This window comes from Malus domestica, chromosome 13 (genome assembly GCF_042453785.1).
Source record: "Malus domestica chromosome 13, GDT2T_hap1".
Lineage (NCBI taxonomy): Eukaryota > Viridiplantae > Streptophyta > Magnoliopsida > Rosales > Rosaceae > Malus > Malus domestica.
This window is the reverse complement of record NC_091673.1, coordinates 17929006-17946987: the sequence shown is the minus strand read 5'-3', so window position 1 is coordinate 17946987 and position 17982 is coordinate 17929006. Positions and strand designations below refer to the sequence as shown.

At 38.6% G+C, this 17982-nt stretch overlaps 2 protein-coding genes across 2 annotated transcripts; one reads left to right on the top strand and one right to left on the bottom strand.

Moving 5' to 3' along the window:
* Nucleotides 1-4902: 4902 nt before the first annotated feature.
* On the bottom strand, nt 4903-8860 carry LOC103429881 (serine/threonine receptor-like kinase NFP). The gene is made up of 2 exons (XM_070810335.1): nt 7495-8860; nt 4903-5871 (listed from the first exon to the last, which is right to left on the bottom strand). The coding sequence occupies exons 1-2, from the start codon at nt 8635-8637 to the stop codon at nt 5137-5139; spliced, it is 1878 nt and encodes a 625-aa protein (XP_070666436.1). The 5' UTR covers nt 8638-8860; the 3' UTR covers nt 4903-5136.
* Nucleotides 8861-11789: 2929 nt separating this feature from the next.
* On the top strand, nt 11790-12245 carry LOC139190835 (probable esterase KAI2). The gene has a single exon (XM_070811324.1). The coding sequence runs from the start codon at nt 11790-11792 to the stop codon at nt 12243-12245; it is 456 nt and encodes a 151-aa protein (XP_070667425.1).
* Nucleotides 12246-17982: the final 5737 nt, after the last annotated feature.

Genomic DNA, 17982 nt, shown 5'->3' with positions numbered 1-17982 from the left:
CTAGTTCAAACTCTTATCTACTTATATAAATTTATAAAGTAAAAGGCTCTTTGGACAAATTTTTCTGATTTATTTTTAAATAATCTTCATCCTAAAGGCCAATAATATGTTGGAAGCATGATTCATGAATAGTCAATTTTCTGTTTTATCTGAGCACAAATAAAGTGAAATATTTTTGCACCACCTCCAAAAATGAGTATGAAGCTTTGATTTGGGGCCAATGGGTTATCTCCCAACTGGGAACACACCACATATAGCCGGCCTGGAATCGGGTGATTAAGCAATTTACTTGCTTTGGCATGACCTTTTGAGACACTTAGGTCGAACAATGATGCTACGACACATCTTCTTACCCGAAGTAAGGATCTTGTGCCTACAAGCATACTTTGCCAAACCTGTTCATTAGGGAAATTGATCTTCTAAATCATCCCTCGCAAAGATACGAAATCGCCATTTTTCATAAGTGGATTCAATGGAATATATGTGGACTAATCCAACCAAAATGTGGACCATATAAATTCTTATAGTTTTGGTTGATGAATCAACAAACTGGTCACATGTTTGTTCACACACATTGTTGCTAAACCTCCAGGCCGATTAAAGGTTCACCACCCTACTTATCCCATAAAGTCCAGGAGACTGGATAATGCCGGAGAGTTTATATCGACGGTTTTTTGATAAAGTATTGATTGTATTTTGGGTTTATAATTGAACAAAGAATTCTCATGATTCACCCCAAATAGCCTCGCCTAGCAATCAAAAAGCGCAATTTCAATAATCGCCCGAATTTTGGTGAACATACCAAGTTTTTTGTTTTTTTGCCTAGGGCTATGCAATCTTGTACGCAGCTATGTTGGTCCATCTTGAGGCCCATTGCCACCCAACCTATTTGACGTTACATTTGGTTACTGGGTACGAACCTGACGATTTTTCGTATTTACGCATTTGGGTGTGCATTCCATGTGCCAAGTTGAGTCGTCGCAACGTACCAACATAGGTCCTCGAAGAAGGATGTGAATCTTTATCGATTATGATTCTCCTTCACACTAGCTCTCTTTGAGCCATTGCACGCAATCTCTTTTACTGCTCATTTGCGGGTTGTCACTTTTATGAGATAGTATTCCCATCGTTAGGGGGAGATAAGAACGTCAATGTTCCCGTAGAACGGCGCGAAGTTGTGTGAACGTTGCCCTACTATGTCTCATCTCAATCTTCATAGCGCACAAGTATGATAAGCAAGTACGATGAATTCTAACTTTCAAAATGTTGCTCCAGACACATTTCTCTGATCTAGCTAAAGTGACGAGATCATATACCAGCTACAAACATGCCTGCAAGGATAGACGTACTTAACGGACATCGAGTCAACATCCTTGGAGGGTGTGCCGCCCCTATTGAATGGTTTGGACGCCCCTGTTGGACGGTCTGGTACATCGGCGGATAGCCAATCAATCTGTTTTGGCCTGGAGCACGACAAATCACTTGGTTCGTATGATTCACTTCCCTATAAGAGGAAGACACAGCACAAAAACGAATCCATACTTTATCGCTGTCTCAAATCATTTCCATCTCATGAGATTAATCTGGATTACTCCTGAGACTTGAAGTTCTTGGTCCAGTATACTAGTTTGGATGAGCTAAATAGAATTGAAATGAGATTACCATCGATGACGTTTTCACTTATATGGTAGTTACCGACATAAATGAAAAGTGACGATCCATGTTCCGTTGATTAAGTGACAACGTATAACTGATTGGACAATTGAAATTACAATCCAGGTCAAATTCCTTACCAAAGTGTGTATTGGACTTGTCGTTCCTACACTGCCCAATGTAACCCTGTTGTGTTACAAGTGGGAAATGAATTGTTATGAGATAAATGAAATAGTGCAATATGATGCACGCCTTATGAAGCAAGGTTTCTCTCAAACATCATGTGATTGATAGCAGCATTATGAAATGCGGTTAGTGTTTTCTTTATGGGAATATTGATACAGAGATTTACATGTAAGTTTCCGAAGAATTACATGAACTGGTTCAAATAGTTCCAAAACCACGGAACACCCTCTTAACTTGATTGAGGCGTTCACTTACAATCTGACAGATGTGGTTTACCCGTCTAAGTGAATATTTGATCGGTCAGGGATATGAATTATGCCCTTGTGTGTTAAACTATGAAATCTTATTCCGAATTGCTAAAGTTACAGTTTATGTCGCTGAGACGAATCTCACTAAGACTCCGAAAGAGTTTGAGAAAACTGCCTCGCACCTAAAGATGGAATTTGAGATGAAGGATCTTGTGAAAACTCGTTTATACCTTGACCTGAAGCTGAAGCATTGTTCTGACGGTACCTTGGCATACCAGTCGAACTACACCCTGATTGTGTTACATTTAAGTATACCTATGATCGTACATACGTTATATGCAAATGAGACCCTTAAAAAGGTTATGGAATCCGAAATTCCATATCTAAAGTTCAACTTTGCACTTCGTTGTACTTAGCTCATTGTATTAAGACATGACATCTTCTTCGTTGTTGATCTTGGTAAAGATGCAGCACCGCGCCTACATGCAACCACTGGATTGGTATTATAAATGTACCCTGAAAGTACTATGAATTTGGGTAAATCAAATCCCAACACATCTCGAGCGGATCCAACCCCCTGATCGTCGAAATGATGCTTACCTTGTTGTTATTTTGACACAGATTACTTATCAAACCCGCACAAGGCAAAATCTCGAATGGTTATGTCTTTACCGTTATGGATATCGCAATATCTTGGAGGCCCACGATATGACCTTAGTTGCGAAATCTTCGAATCGTTCCAAGACTCACCTTACTTCACTACGCCATAAATGAGACATGGTTAGAAGTTATTGTTGAGCATATTCGAAGTACTTGCTATTTTCATCCATCGTTATGTCCCAACGACGATCCATGAAGATTATGCAGCATGTATGCACCCGACCAAGCCATGATATATCAACGAAGTCAACACCTAGACATATTGCGTCTACATCTACATCAGCAAAGCATCAAGAGATTGAAGTCATGCAAGCCAATCCCAGACAACCTAGCCGACCTTTACACGACGTCACTGCTGAAGTCAACCTTCCAGAAGCTTGTCTGAAGAATTGTTATGCCTAAGTATTCATATGCAATGCTTGTAGTTCTCATTTGGAAGTTCTATCAAACTCAAGGGGAGTATACAGAAGTATACTCACTTGATCTTAATATACTATTTTTCCCTACGATTATGAGCATTTTTCCCACTAGGTTTTTGCTACCTAACTAGGTTTTAACGAGGCACCCATCTTGGGCTGATCATACCCTTATGAGCTATTCTACTTGCGTCCAAAAGACGTATAGTTTTGACTTAATGCAACTTCTCACTTTTCTCCTTAGTCTATGGGTTTTTCTCCCACCTTGGGTTTTACCATAGCAAGGTTTTGTGAGTTTTACTTTTTATGCATTCTTCCGTTGATTTGAGACTCACATTCGCTCATTGTGTCAACGACTTCATCAACTGTACTTACTTTATCGCTGAATACCTAATGTGCCATTCACTTGAGTATTCACACACTCAAGGGGGAGTGTTGCAGTCCTATTAGATTAGGAATGTGATTATGTAAATCCTAGTGTATCTAGGAATATCTTTAATATTCCCTTTAGTAGTTAATATCCTATTAGAGTTGTAATCCTAAAAGGGTAAGGAATTAACCTTCCATACTACTATAAATAAAGGCATAATTGGGTGAAGTAGAATACACCCACAATTACACATCTTTGTCTTCTCTCTCTATGCCGCACCCTCTCTATTTTTCTAGCCTCCATAATTGTTCAGTAAATTATGCCTACAACACAAACGATATTATTACACTAAGGGGAGGGGGATTGTCGTAGCTTCACAATGGGCTAGCAATAATTTAATTCAAATTCGTCTTTGACAAGAATCGAACTTAACACCTCTTACTTACAAGTAAAAAGGAATATCACTATATCGTAGTAAAATCCATGGAGACTCAAATTGGAGAAATAAAACCCTACGCTACTGGCTCTAACTAATTCTTATAGTGAATTTTCTTATATCGACATGTTTTGAAAAATAGATGTTTTATATAGAAAGATTTTATTCACACGAGTGTTAAGTTCATGCGAAAGAGAGGCTAATAACTAATGAAAGCAAAAATGACCATGAAAAACAAAAGCAACAAGAAACAATAGAAGTGTGGCAAGTAGATACCTGCAAATGCTACCGTACAAAGTTGTCTCGTGCTATGCGAGTCTGGGACAACCATGATTCATAATTTACAAATTAAGTGGACGGAGTTCCACATCGGAAAGCACTTGCTTAGCACAGAACAGATGCATATAAGAAGTTCTACTAAATATAAATGTTGCCGAGCTCAGTAGTATAAACGTGTAATTAAGTAGAACATTAAAATGATTGATACTGATGCAGGTTGGGTAAAGGTGTTTAAATTTTGTACACAAACCACCATTTATGGAGCGTGGGATCATACCAACCAAGCACGTCACATGTTGCTCGAGTTATTAGGACGCCTCTCTAAAAGTGGGTGGCAAACCAACAAAGAAGTCAACAGACGGTTTAAATGGGATTCAACAGCCAGCGGCTGCTCAGATCGTACGGATGATGATGCCTTTACCTAGTGTGCTGCCCGGCTCAACTCCCCCATCTTACAACTACTTTTTTGCCCACTTGTCCTAAATTTTTTCTAGTTTACGGTTTAAATCTTTACAGCTTTTCATTGGAATGGAATTGCGAAACTGGGTTTCAGCTTTTGAATGCAAAGTTTGCCAGAAAAACGTGGTTCAAACTTGGCACCTAGTTCAATAGTCTGGAAGAGAATACCGCTAAATTAATAGCCAGTTGGTTGCATAGCTCTTGAATTTGAGTTTTTATTCCAAATGATTTTTTTCCCACCACTTGAGCAGTAATTAACAGATTTTACTCACCATGATAAAAATATTACGAGTACGAACACATGCCCGAAAATGCCAGATACATGACATTTATTTACAGGTACATAATAAATACTTAGACACGGCAAGAATTCGACTCTAACCCTTGCCTTCCCTAAATGTGATGAAAGCCAAAAGAGTTCCTCGCCATTCATCTTGCTCTTACTGGGGGAGCCGATGATCCATTATCGGAGATGTCAAAAAACAAATCATCACTCTTACTCAAGGCATAGACAATATCCACCATAGTTGGCCTTTTTGAAGGATCTTTATGCAAACAAGCAATGGCAACAGTCACAACATTCAGTATGCTCTCAATTGAGCATGACTCCAAGAAAAGTTCATTGTCCACCCATTCCCTGAGTTTCCTTGCCTTCTCTTCCTCATTTCCCTCCAAAATCCTACCAGCACTTGTCCACAAAACATTTCCATCTTCATCAATCGCCTCCTTCCCCGAAATGAGCTCTAATAACACCACTCCAAAAGAAAAAACATCCATTTTTGTTGACACCACCCCGTCAGCTAGATACTCTGGTGCAATGTAGCCTTGAGTTCCAACAATGTGCATTGTTATGGCATTGCAACCAGACTTTGCTAGCCCAAAATTGGCTATTTTGGCTCTCATGTTCGAATCTAAGAGAATATTGCTGCTCTTGATGTCTTTGTGCACAACCCTCGGCCTAGTGTGCTCGTGAATGTATTGGAGACCGTTTGCAACGTCAATAGCAACTTGCAGCCTTGTCTTCCAACTCAATTTTTCATTCTTGTTTTCATGCAGCAATGAATAAAGAGAACCATTTTCTACATACTCGTAAATTAGATAGCAACAATCATCCTCCGAGTCTATGCAAAAACCCTCCAGCTTCACCAAATTGCCATGGTTTACCTTCAAAATTCGAAAAGCCAGTATTTTGTCAATTATAATTGAAAATTGTGCACATAATCACATACTAATCATGTTTCCTAACTAATTAAAGTACCCTATGCAAAGTAGTTAAAATGTCTGCTAATAACAGTATATTGGAAGTCATCAAAGTTTTTCAGTTCAAGTATGAGAAGCAATCTCATATGCACCCCAGTTGAAGTAAAATCTTCAATGTTCTTTTCATTTTCCGGACAACGCGATAAATATTCTAAACTACTTGATGAATGGTATATATTCTAAACTGCTCTAATCTATATTAAATTACGGATATAAAAGAAAAGAGAAAAGTAAGTAAATGTTGTCTTTAACCTCACCAAACCTATTAAAATAACATGAAAAATGATTCCAACAACTGAATGGGCCCTGCAATACTCTCCAACAAACAACTGAACTAAATAGAATGACTAAAAACCAAATTGTAAGTTTCTGCACATGGTTCACTTTGTTATCTTTCACCTTATACTTCATTTGACTTTTGATTTACCGTGACGATATTTTAAATTATTCTCTAATTTATGAGAAGAGAATTCAAATTTAATAAGATAGTGCAAGCCAACTAATTTAACCCACGCTTACATCATCTATGGCTACATTCAAAGGCTCTACATTTGAATATCCATTTAATTGGGCCACAAATGCGAAACCACTGACGGCAGACATTTTTCCTAGCATTGTTTTCTTCCTAAGAATGCTTTAAACACAATTAATATCTAAAGCTTCCTGCCAAACAAGATATCCTATTATAAAAACTTAAAAAACTTAGTAAGCAGACAAGTCACATTGCCAGATTACCCAAATCATATCATATATTAGCAGTAATTAACTGAATATTGCAACAGATCAGTTTTATAAGGAGGCTTCTCAAGAGCTGTCCTAGTCTGAATCCTTTATCTTTTGGAATGTTTCAACCTTTGGCTCAAACAAGTCTGCATCTTCTACTGTCTGTGCGTTTGTTCTTGAATACTTACAGACACTAAAGTTTCCACACATATTTGCATAAAATCTGACAGTCTTCGGTCACTCAGTTTAAGTTGTCGGATAATCCAACGGTCAAATATGTGTAAGGCATTGAGAGTGCCTGTAGGTATTCAAGAAAAATCGCTATTTGTGACCTTGTTCTTGTCCCTCCAGCCAAAACATGCTTACGAACATTAAACTGCACTAATTAATAATTAAAAGAGAACAACCTTCATAAACGCCATGTTTTTGCTTAAGTAACAAGTTTTGCTTAAACTGAAGGAGAAGAATCATTTAAATGAGCCGACACCGCCTAATTTGACAACGGTTCATATCCGAAACAACGTTTCACAAAGTTTGTTTAGGTTTCATTTATTTTATTACTTTTTAGATATAAATCTAAATACTAAAACTTAAGGGTAGTGATTTTCGTACTCCCAGTTTCTCCTTTTACACTCCTCAAAGTGAACCTTGTTTTGATAATTTTTGTAGCAAAGTCCTTGTTTCCATGTGAACTCATGAACCTAACAAATGCTAAAGTGCGTGCTACGCAAAAAGACGAAAACTTTACCAAGTACCTAAAAATTAAGAAACAAAAACAGAGAAGAAAAGAAGAAGGTGAAATACCTTTTGCAAAATCTTGAGCTCCTCGTAGGCATTCCACTTCATCTTCTTGATGGCATACAAATCTCCATTAATGGAGCCTTTATACACGGACCCTTCAATCAAGCTACTTTCTCTGAACCCATCTGTGGCCTCTCTCAACTCTTCAATCCCAAACACTTTGTACTTGTCCAAGCAATCCGAAACATCCGCCATCAAACCAACCTCCATTTCCTTCCGCCTCTCCGACCCCTGCTTGCTCCTGTACAGAACCTTATTCTCCTCATCTCCCTTCCCATCAATCTTCTTCTTCAGCAATCCGTCTCTGTAAATCAAAAACCCGACAACGAAAATCAGCACAAGTCCGGTAATTCCCAGCCCAATTGCCAGCCCTCTGATCACTCCTTTCCTCTCTGTCTTCCCAGACGGTGCAGCAGAAGGAACAACAGTGGGTTGGGAGAGTACTGGAAGGCGAGCCACCGGCACGAAAATCGTGTCAAAAGGCTGGATGTTGTTGCCGTTTAAATCGGTTATGGCCTTTGCTTGCACCCCGAAAAATGAAGCAACGGTCGAGATGTTGTCAGACGGCTGGAAAACGTACGAGATGAGGTAATTGGTTCCGTTTCCGAACTGGGTTCTGTTGGGGCACTTGCAGAAGATCGGAAAATAGGCGGTGACGCCGATGGTTAGGTTGGTGGCTTCCAGATTAGGGTTTACGAGCTCGACGGACTGGTAGGTGGTGAGGTTTTGGAAGTTGTGGGTGGAGACCTGGTAGAAAGTGTCGCCGGATTTGATGGTGAAGGAGATATTGGCGTAGGAAATGGAGATGGAGGAGTTGGGGGAGTTGCAGGAGCATGAGAGGGGGACGAAGAGGGGTTGGCCGGCGACAAGGGGGGCAGTCGGGGAGGAGATGTTGCTGGGGTTGGAGATCATGAGGCGGCTGACTTGGAAGAGGTCTCCGACGGCGGCGAGGTCGAGGAAGTCGGGGGAGAGGGCTCGGTACAAGGCGTAGGTCTGGCATGGGTAGGCGGTTCGGTTGGCTGTGGCTGAGCAGGTGTATCCTACTGTGCTGGGAACTTGAGCTTGTGCATGGCGGAGGAGGTGGTGGCAGCTGAGAAAGAAGAAGCAGAGCAGGGCGGAGGGGACGTTCAGAGTTTTGGTTCTCATATTTTCTGGTTTTTTGTTTTTACTCTGAATGGCTTCTGATGTGTGTATCTATAGGTTGGCGGGTCTCGCTATAAACAATAATTTTATTCTTACCATATTTTTTTACCACAATTATATACCACACAGTAGTGGCTTCTAATGTGGACAGCTACATCATCTAAATTAATTAGCATTTAATTTCAAAATATTAATCAATAATTAATAAAAAAAATTGTTAACTAAATGATGATTATGGTATACGAAGAGTCTTCTTCTGCCACCTAAGATTATTTAAGTGTTTTAATTAATAAAAAAGATTGAAATTAAATTACGTAACTTCTTCAACTCATCTACCACCTAAAATGCTAAAAAATTATTATATAAAATTGTAATAAAAATAACTCCGCTATAAATAATGGAACAACAAGATAATAAGTGTAGCATTATTTGTTCTTAGAATTAGAAAAGCATTGTAGTCAAAGATGCTTCCGTAGAGTTTAGTCTATTTTTCATCGTCAATTTTCCTGCCGGTCCTACCACGTGCATTTTTCCAACTAAAACAAATTTATAGTCAACCAGGTCAATGGGCGTAGCCGTCACTCCACAATCCTCTGTCCCTGTTTTCTTCCGATCAAGTGGTTATACAAGATTGGATTTCTGATCAGAACATTAAGGCGCAATCTACTGGTTGTAACACAACACTGAGGATTATTAGGTGGCTGTAATTTAGCCTGTTAACGAGATTATCGCCACGTGATATTCAAGTCCATTCTAGTTCTCATCTTGTATGACATTAGAAATTGTTTGTCGATACCATCATATTTAGACAATTTAAAACTCTGTTAATCTATCAGTTTAGACAATATTCATACATCAAACGGGCTTGTAACGCAGAATGTGACTAATATTCAATAATAACTATATTTCTAACTTATTGAAGGGGGAACACTACATTACAGATACAGTAACTGCTTGACCTAGAAAGAGGTTAAGGTTGTGAACACAGAGGTGATAGGATAAGGAGCTTGGAAGCTTCTGTTTGACAGGAGAGGCCAAGTGGGTTGCCGTATGGGACGGATCGCACAACGGATTGATATTCTTACAAAACGTGATTAGGTTTGAAACCTCACACTTCCATTCAGTGCTTGACTAATTCAACATAGTCTGTCTCAAAAGTCATGGTACGATGTTGATTCCAAAAGCCAAATGAAAACTTTCATATCCACACTTTTTTTTACTTATTACATATTTTTTTAAATTTCTACCGTTGGATCGCAAGAATTAAAAAAGATTAAAAGACATAAATTAATAAAAAATGCAGGAAAAAAAAAAAATATGTAAATAGGACGCTCCAATGAAAAACTGATACCTGGCAGTGGCAGCCACACAGGTTTAGTCTTCCAAAGCCAAACGGATAGACATCCCCATTTCAGAGGTATAGGACAAATGATAAAACAACTAGGCCTTGTTAGATGGGTGGGATTCGTTTGAAATCGATAATTCTTTAAATTCAATAAATGTCAAGTGATTTATGAACATTTTGACTACAACTAGGCCTTGTTTGATGGGTGGGATTCGTTTGAAATCGATAATTCTTTAAATTCAATAAATGTCAAGTGATTTGTGAACATTTTGACTAAGTGAAGGTAAAAAGTATTCGTTTGAAATTGATTAATTCTTTAAATTCAATAAATGTTAAGTGATTTGTGAACATTTTGACTAAGTGAAGGTAAAAGATGAATACGTGACGAAAAGAAATTATTCCAATCCTGCCAATCTTGTGTAGATTAGGAGGGACAAGTTTATGTCATGACTGATTCGTCTTCCACATTTACTTGGACAAATTGTGCAGTGTACATCCACTTCTTCGTTCGATATTGATTGAATCTAGTAAGTTATTTAATCTAATATAAGCTAGTAGGCCAATCATATACACCAAATAAGGTCGAACTCTTGACAAATATGACCCTTATAGCTTCTTGAACCGAACTATTACCGCACTCGATTGTTAATGACACTAGTTGAGGGGGATTTTTTTCTGTCTATAAATTATTTTTAAATGCTTCTCACTAATAATTGTTAGAGAGAAGTCAAGTGAGTAGTCATTTAACAGCGATATGCACCATGATGAGCTACATTATATCTTTTATACACCATCCAATAATATATGACAAAATTGAAAGAGGACTAAATCAATCGCTATATACCTTTCATGCTCAAATTGGTTGAGAAATAGAGAGTTGGGTGCGTGTTACTCAATACTCAATGACTGGAAATAAGATCAATGTGCAACATATGTGGAAGAAAGATCATGGACAATTTGTCGAACTGATTCAAGGTACATCTTGGATCAAGCAATTTCTGGCGAGTAAATACAAACAGCTGCAAAAAGATTCAAAACCTTGGCAAGAAGCCATCACAAAAGAGGAAGGAATTTATCGAAGTGGCGATAATTAATCTAGCCAATGTGTTAATAATATTTATTATTAATAAATTAAAAATGTAATTAATATGTTATTATTTTGACCTTTGTTATGTAAATTTTATGTTGTTTCACAATTTTTTTTCAACAACTATAAGCACAAATGTAGTTCAATCTTGATAACAAGAAATCATTCACAAGGCATGAATATTGAAACATTGTGAAGCATACTCCAAAGTACCAAGTTTTTCCTAATGGTCCACAAGTTGAGTTAAATGAGACTCCATTGCACGAGCCAACTACTGAAGAGTCGTCCTTGAAGACCCAAGAAACACTGAGGCGGTAAGAAAAGAGTTGTGTTTATACCATACTTAAGACCTCCGTATTTAGACCTCGTATAAATACCCGGGGGACTCAAATGTAATTATGTAATAAATGGAGGGGCAAATATGTAAAAAAGGGAGGAGCCCTTATTCTATAAAAGGGCCTTCTCACCCTCACAAACCCTAAACCTTCTCAGATCCCCTAAGCTCTAAGTTCTCTCAAAGCTCTCACTCTCATATTCAGAGTTCTCTCTCCTGCAGAAATACAATATCAGTGTGGACGTAGCCCAAACCTTGGGGTGAACCATGATACATCTTGTGTTATTTACTTTCTTGCAGATTCACAATCAGATTTACGTTGTTCCAAGACCCCTCTAGTTTTGTGCATCAACATTTGGCACCGTCTGTGGAAAACGACACGAAAAGCTATGTCGTTTCTCTTTCATTTTTTCACCTCCGCCGAGGATCTGCAAAACCAAAAAACCAAACCAACAAGCAACAGAAAGAGCAAGAAGAAAGAGAGAGACGCAATGGGAATAGTGGAAGAAGCTCACAACGTGCGGGTCGTAGGGTCGGGTCAGCAAGTCCTAGTCCTGGCCCACGGCTTCGGCACCGATCAATCGGTCTGGAAACACCTCGTCCACGACAACCGCGTCATTATGAATGACAACATGGGCGCCGGAACCACCAACCCTGAATACTTCGACTTCAAACGCTACTCCACCCTCGAAGGCTACACCTACGACCTTGTGGCCATTCTTGAGAAGCTCCATGTCGAGCCACATATCTTTGTCGGCCATTCCGCCTCCGCCATGGTCTGCGTCATCGCTGCAGTCACCCGACCCTCACAAACTCTCTCTGAACCAGCCATGGCCGCGTTGTAGTACAACTTCAATCAGGAACCAAATCTCCAGATCTCATTGCAGCGTCACCATTGTCGAAGTTAAAACCCTTAAGCAATCCAAGCTCGCCGAAGACACCAACGCTGACTCTGTCCTCATCTGCCATCTTCGTCCCGAACTGCAACTCCCGAGCTCTATGACTCAGTGAGTGACTCGACCACCAATTTGAGAGAGAGAGAAAGAAAGAGAAAGAAAGAGAAAGACAGATGAGAGGATGAGGATGGGAATCATCAAAGTTGAGAAAAACAGCAAAGAAAATGGCGGTGGCTGCTACAAATGCATGTGATAGTTCCCTCTCCCGCAGAAAGACCATCGTCTCTGATCATACCAACACTAGCACACCCACTATCTCAGGTTCTTCAGCCGTGTCTCCAGCAGATCTCCCACCACGACGACTGCAACAGCCACCACGACTGCAACAGCCAGCTTCTTTCAGACGCATTCTCTTCTTCTTCCACCGTGCCTTCACAAGGTTGGGCTACGACACATCCGTCGTCATCTACACCCTCGCCCAGCGCTGCTCATGCTATTGCCGCGCCACGATGACACCCAATTGCAAACTCCAGCACCTCTTGTGTGCACCACGAACTCCACTTCTTCATCTTATGGCCTGTTTGCTGCTCGATGTAGCTTTGCCACGACTGCTGCCCGCCGTTGTTTCGACTCTTCAACTGGCTGCTGCATCCACTGCTCAGTCGACACCATTGATGGGCGGTGAAGTTGAAGGACCAAAGCTTAAAGAAATCGAAAAGCTCCTCTAGTTGCCTTCAATATAGGAAGATATTGGGCTCAGTGAGCGTTGATGGGCTAACGGAGGAAGGGCATGCATAATATGGAGAAAGGCTCAACGATGGTTGATGACCTTCACAAGAGAAACATAACGTAGGCTCGGAAAGGTCGACAAGGTTACGATGGCAAGACAGTAAGCAACACAGTCGCAGTGCAATGGTTACAGTAATGGTTCGATCCCATATATGTACATATATATATATATCTATGCAAATAATGGTGCGATGATGTCCTCGACCACAGCTCCATACTCGTCGCCGACAATGGCTATTCTGGCGTCTTCCACCTCGCCTCTCCCTGCATCGTCGATCAAATCCACGACCCCGAGAAGGAGCTTCTGGACTTGGCAATCAAAGGAACACTCAATGTTGGGTCAGCCGTGTGGTGCTGACATCATCCATCTCCCTCCGTATGTCCTGGCGTTTCGAGACCCAGAAGCTTGGGCAAACATTTACAGAGCCTACAAGTCCAAGAATGGTGGAGCAGTGCGTGACCGGCGCAAGGATCAGGTGCGCCATCAACGGATCGGAGAAAAACCCCCATGGTGGCGAGCTCTGATTGGTCAGAAAGCGCTGGAGACGGCAAAGTGTAAATTGCAAAGTTCAAACGGAGGGCGCATTGAGCAGATCGAGAAAATAAAAAGAAAAGAGAAAAGTGAGAAACAGAAAAACAAAAAGCAAAAAAGAGAAAAGAAAGAATTATGCTTTCTTTAGTTGAAAGCTGAAAATAATAGCGGTTGGTGCTTTCTTTATTGTCGACCACCCACAAAAAAGCTACGGATAGTAGGCATGTAAATCTGCGAAAGTAAGGAATAAAGGGAGCAGATCATGCCTGCTGACCAAACCCCATGATGTAAATCTGCAATGGGAAGAAAAGGAATATGTCTGGGGAGAAAATAAAAAAAGGTGTCGACCACTGAAAGAAGATAAAGAACTCTATTATCTTTATCAGGCAAAATGATGTAATTTATTTTTCTTATCTTTCGGAGACATCTATATAAACCCCATCAGAGAGTAATAAAAAAAATGGCAAGCCAAAAATAATGGGCTGGAATACTATATGGAGGGAGAATGCCCATATGCCCAAAAGAGCCAAGCCCTCTATTATGACCAACCAGATGATCAAAAGTACGTCTAGTACTACAAAAAATTATTCAACAACCTGCCGCTATTATCACCAACCAGGTGATCAAAAGTATGCCCAGTACTCCAAATTTATTCGGCATCAAAAGTACGCCCAGTACTTCAAAATCATACATGAGCATTACTCATGTCAATCATACATAAACATTCATGAGCATTACTCAAGTCAATCATACATAAACATTCATGACCATCATTCATGTCAACATTCATGAGCATCACTCATGTCAACATCCATGAGCATCACTCATGTCAATCAACATAAACATTCATGAGCATCACTCATGTCAATCAACTTCAAAAGCTTCATTTACAGAGCTCTAGCTTCAAAAGCTTCATTTACAAAATGTAACGCCCCACCCAGAATTAATTCTTTAATTCCAGAAATAATATTATTAGTATTAATAGGTCCAAACTAAACTCCACTTTATTTAGCAAATTTTAAAACACAAATCTTTATTTAAATAACTCATTCACATAAAAAAAACCATCAATGTTAATTAAAGATTAGAACGTATAGTTACCTTGCCAAATTTTTGTACTAAAATTTATTTATTACACTTTATAGAAAATTTCCTCATTTCCAATATGATTCATAAATATTATTATTTGAACAACCACACAATTATAATCTCAAGATATTTCCATTTCCTTTCAATTGACCAAAGGTCTCAAAATAAGAATAATTCTCAATTAAAGTGAAATTCTCGATTATTTAAGGCTGCATCTAACACTGTTAGACTGCCTACGTACTCTGGAGTAAGATCAAGCCTTTCGTAGTTCACATACTCCAAAATCGTATTAATATTCAAACCGCAACAATTTGATCTCAAAAACATAATTAAAATAACAACATTCACATAAAACATAATTATCGGCCCCCTGGCCGTGCGTCGCCGCACCCGCCGCCGCGGGTGGCGGTCGGCCGTCCCAACTCGCCGGAAAATTCAATTATTTCTAAAAATTCTCAAAAATTACAGAAATGAAGATCTCAAATAGTAGAGAAAACTTCATACCTGTTGCCAAAGTCCAATTTAGTCTAGAAAGGCTCCAATTTGGCCCAAACCCGCTGGAACTCTAGAAATGGGTATCCTTAATTCGACTTCAAACAAACTCCGACGCCCCAACCATTGCTTGGGGTTTGTTCCTGAGGTTAATAGGAGTCTACTGGTAGTGGAAATTTAATCAATTCATTTCAGATTTGGTTGAATTTAAGCAAGGTATGTCGCGGCACCCTCGGGTGTGTTCTTCCAAATTTCAAGACCAAACTTCATGATTTTTTTTTGGGGTAATAGGGAGAGGGAAGGTCATGGAAGGGTTTCCAAATGGTTGATTGATCCAATTCACCGGAAAAAGGGGTGAAATTCCGTCGGAAATGTGTGTAGCGCCGAACCGGGTCGGGTTGCCAAGGCCCGGGTCCCGCTTCCCCGTGTCCCCTTTCTCTCATTTCCCTCCTTGTTCTCTCTCCCCATTGGTCCCTCAATCATCTCCCCCTTTCCTTATTGGCTCCTCTCTCCCTTCTTTCCCTCCTTTATAAACCATCTCCACCGCCCATCTTTTCTGTCTTCAAATCTCGGCCACACATGTGGCCTTCCAGATTTTTCTTTAAAAATCTGGAGTTATCTTGAACTCAGCTATTTTACTAAATTGCCCCCAACTTTAAACGTTAATAACTTCTTCGATAAAACACCGTTTCACGAACAGTTTGCGCCTACGCGTTCATGAGATCGAGCTCTATTCAAAAATATAAATTGTGACCTCAAAAGGTCTATAAATTTTAAATAATTAATTTCCAAACTTTAAACCTCGTAATTAGTTTAATTTAAAAACTAATCTCAAACAATTTAATATAATTTCTCGAAAAATAACAAAAAAACTCAATAAGACCAATACGTATATTATCATAATGTCTAGAAACAAAACTTTACAATTTCCCAAATTTTATTTCCGTACCCATACATCGATTTACTTTCGATTTTCTTCACATATTCATAATTATGAATATGTAATTCATATATTTAAATTTTCAGGGTATTACAATCACCCCCCCCCCCGTTAAAATAAATCTCGTCCCCGAGATTTCAACCACTAAGTAAGGATAAAACATTTTAACAACTCCGCAGTACCGTGATTCTTGAACGAAAACAAAATTTTATTCTAGGATTTTATTCATATTCTCATGTGAACCCAACTAACCATATCAATTATATAGCCATGAAATAAACTCGCGTCATCAATGCTGACAAAATAATGAATCTAAACAACAACAAACGTAAATATGATGTTATACGTGTTACGCACACAAGTTGGAAATAGTCGTCAGAGTGACACAAGAGCTAGGTCACAATTATCTTTTTCATTCGTCCATCACCAAAAATTAAACCAAAAATAGAAAGGGGTTTGATTTACTCCCACCATTCCTTTTATAATGAATAAAAGTATATCCCCATTTACAAGTTTCTTTCAATTCAAAATAAAGAAATCAACGAATAAATCCTGGTAATTTCCACCCACCTTCACAAATTCTCAGCCACATTCATTGGCAGAATAATTATCCGACTCGCTAGCCAGACATCTTGATAAAAAATCATATCAACCGCCAAACCATCATTCTCGTTGGCTAATATAAATACCAAAACATCATCCTACCTCAACCATTTGCTAGATATATACTAGCATAAACGATTATCATAAATTCCAGCCATAATCATCTTCGGTCAGTTTAAATATCAAGATTTCAAGCCATAATCACTAGTAGCTAAGTCAATATCAAAATTTCATCCAACCATTAAAATTTCCAATCACACCCACTGGGTAATGGAAAGAAGTTTAAAACCAAATATGCAATACCACTAAATTAAACGAAATCAATTTCATTCTATGATTTCATTTCCTATTCAGCATTAAACTAAATTACCCATAGTAAATTTAAAAACTTATCTTTTGTTCGCAATATCAAATCTATCAATAATAACTCATGACTATGGTAACCAAATCGTTCCAGTTTGCATTTACAAGCTCTCTCCTACAATTATTTCCATCAACAGTTAACATACAATTGAGAAGTCATTTATATTAAGCAAACTCGATGTTTCGTTCCATAATCTCATTTTCACTATTTCAATTTAAATAACCAAATCATAACCTCATTTTATGAGTTCATTCTTATCCGATAAATTTTCCATCACTATTATTGATAGCACCCCTTACCATCACTTTTAGCAACACTAATATCCGAGCTTAATGTCATAAACAATATTAACACAAATTAAATATCAAATGCCAAACTATAACTACCGTGGCTAATAAATACTAGAATTTCACACCATAATTCGTTAACGGCAAACCAAATCAATCAAATTTATAATTTATAAACCTTCTCCGACAATTCTCCTCATCAACGAGAAAAACTCATATGAAAAAAAAAATTTATATTAAATGAACTTAGCACCATCCAAGTTTAAATGAAGAAACTTTATGATCTTTTCACCATCCCAAACATAATAATCAACCATACTCACGGTTTATAATTTTATCTCCAATGGTAGGCCCAACCTAAAATCATGGTTAATTTATTTTCATTAGTCACATTGCTTCCCATTAAATGCATGCCCAACAGTACTTCCCAAAACATAAGATTCATAATCATGCCATTTACCAAATTTTTTTTTTCTAGTACAATCTTTCAAACAAGGATTTTAAAGCCAATCATTTACTACCATTTTTCATGTTCAAAAGTTGTAATATATCAGTGACCAGTAGATTGGAAAAAGTTGTAATATACATAG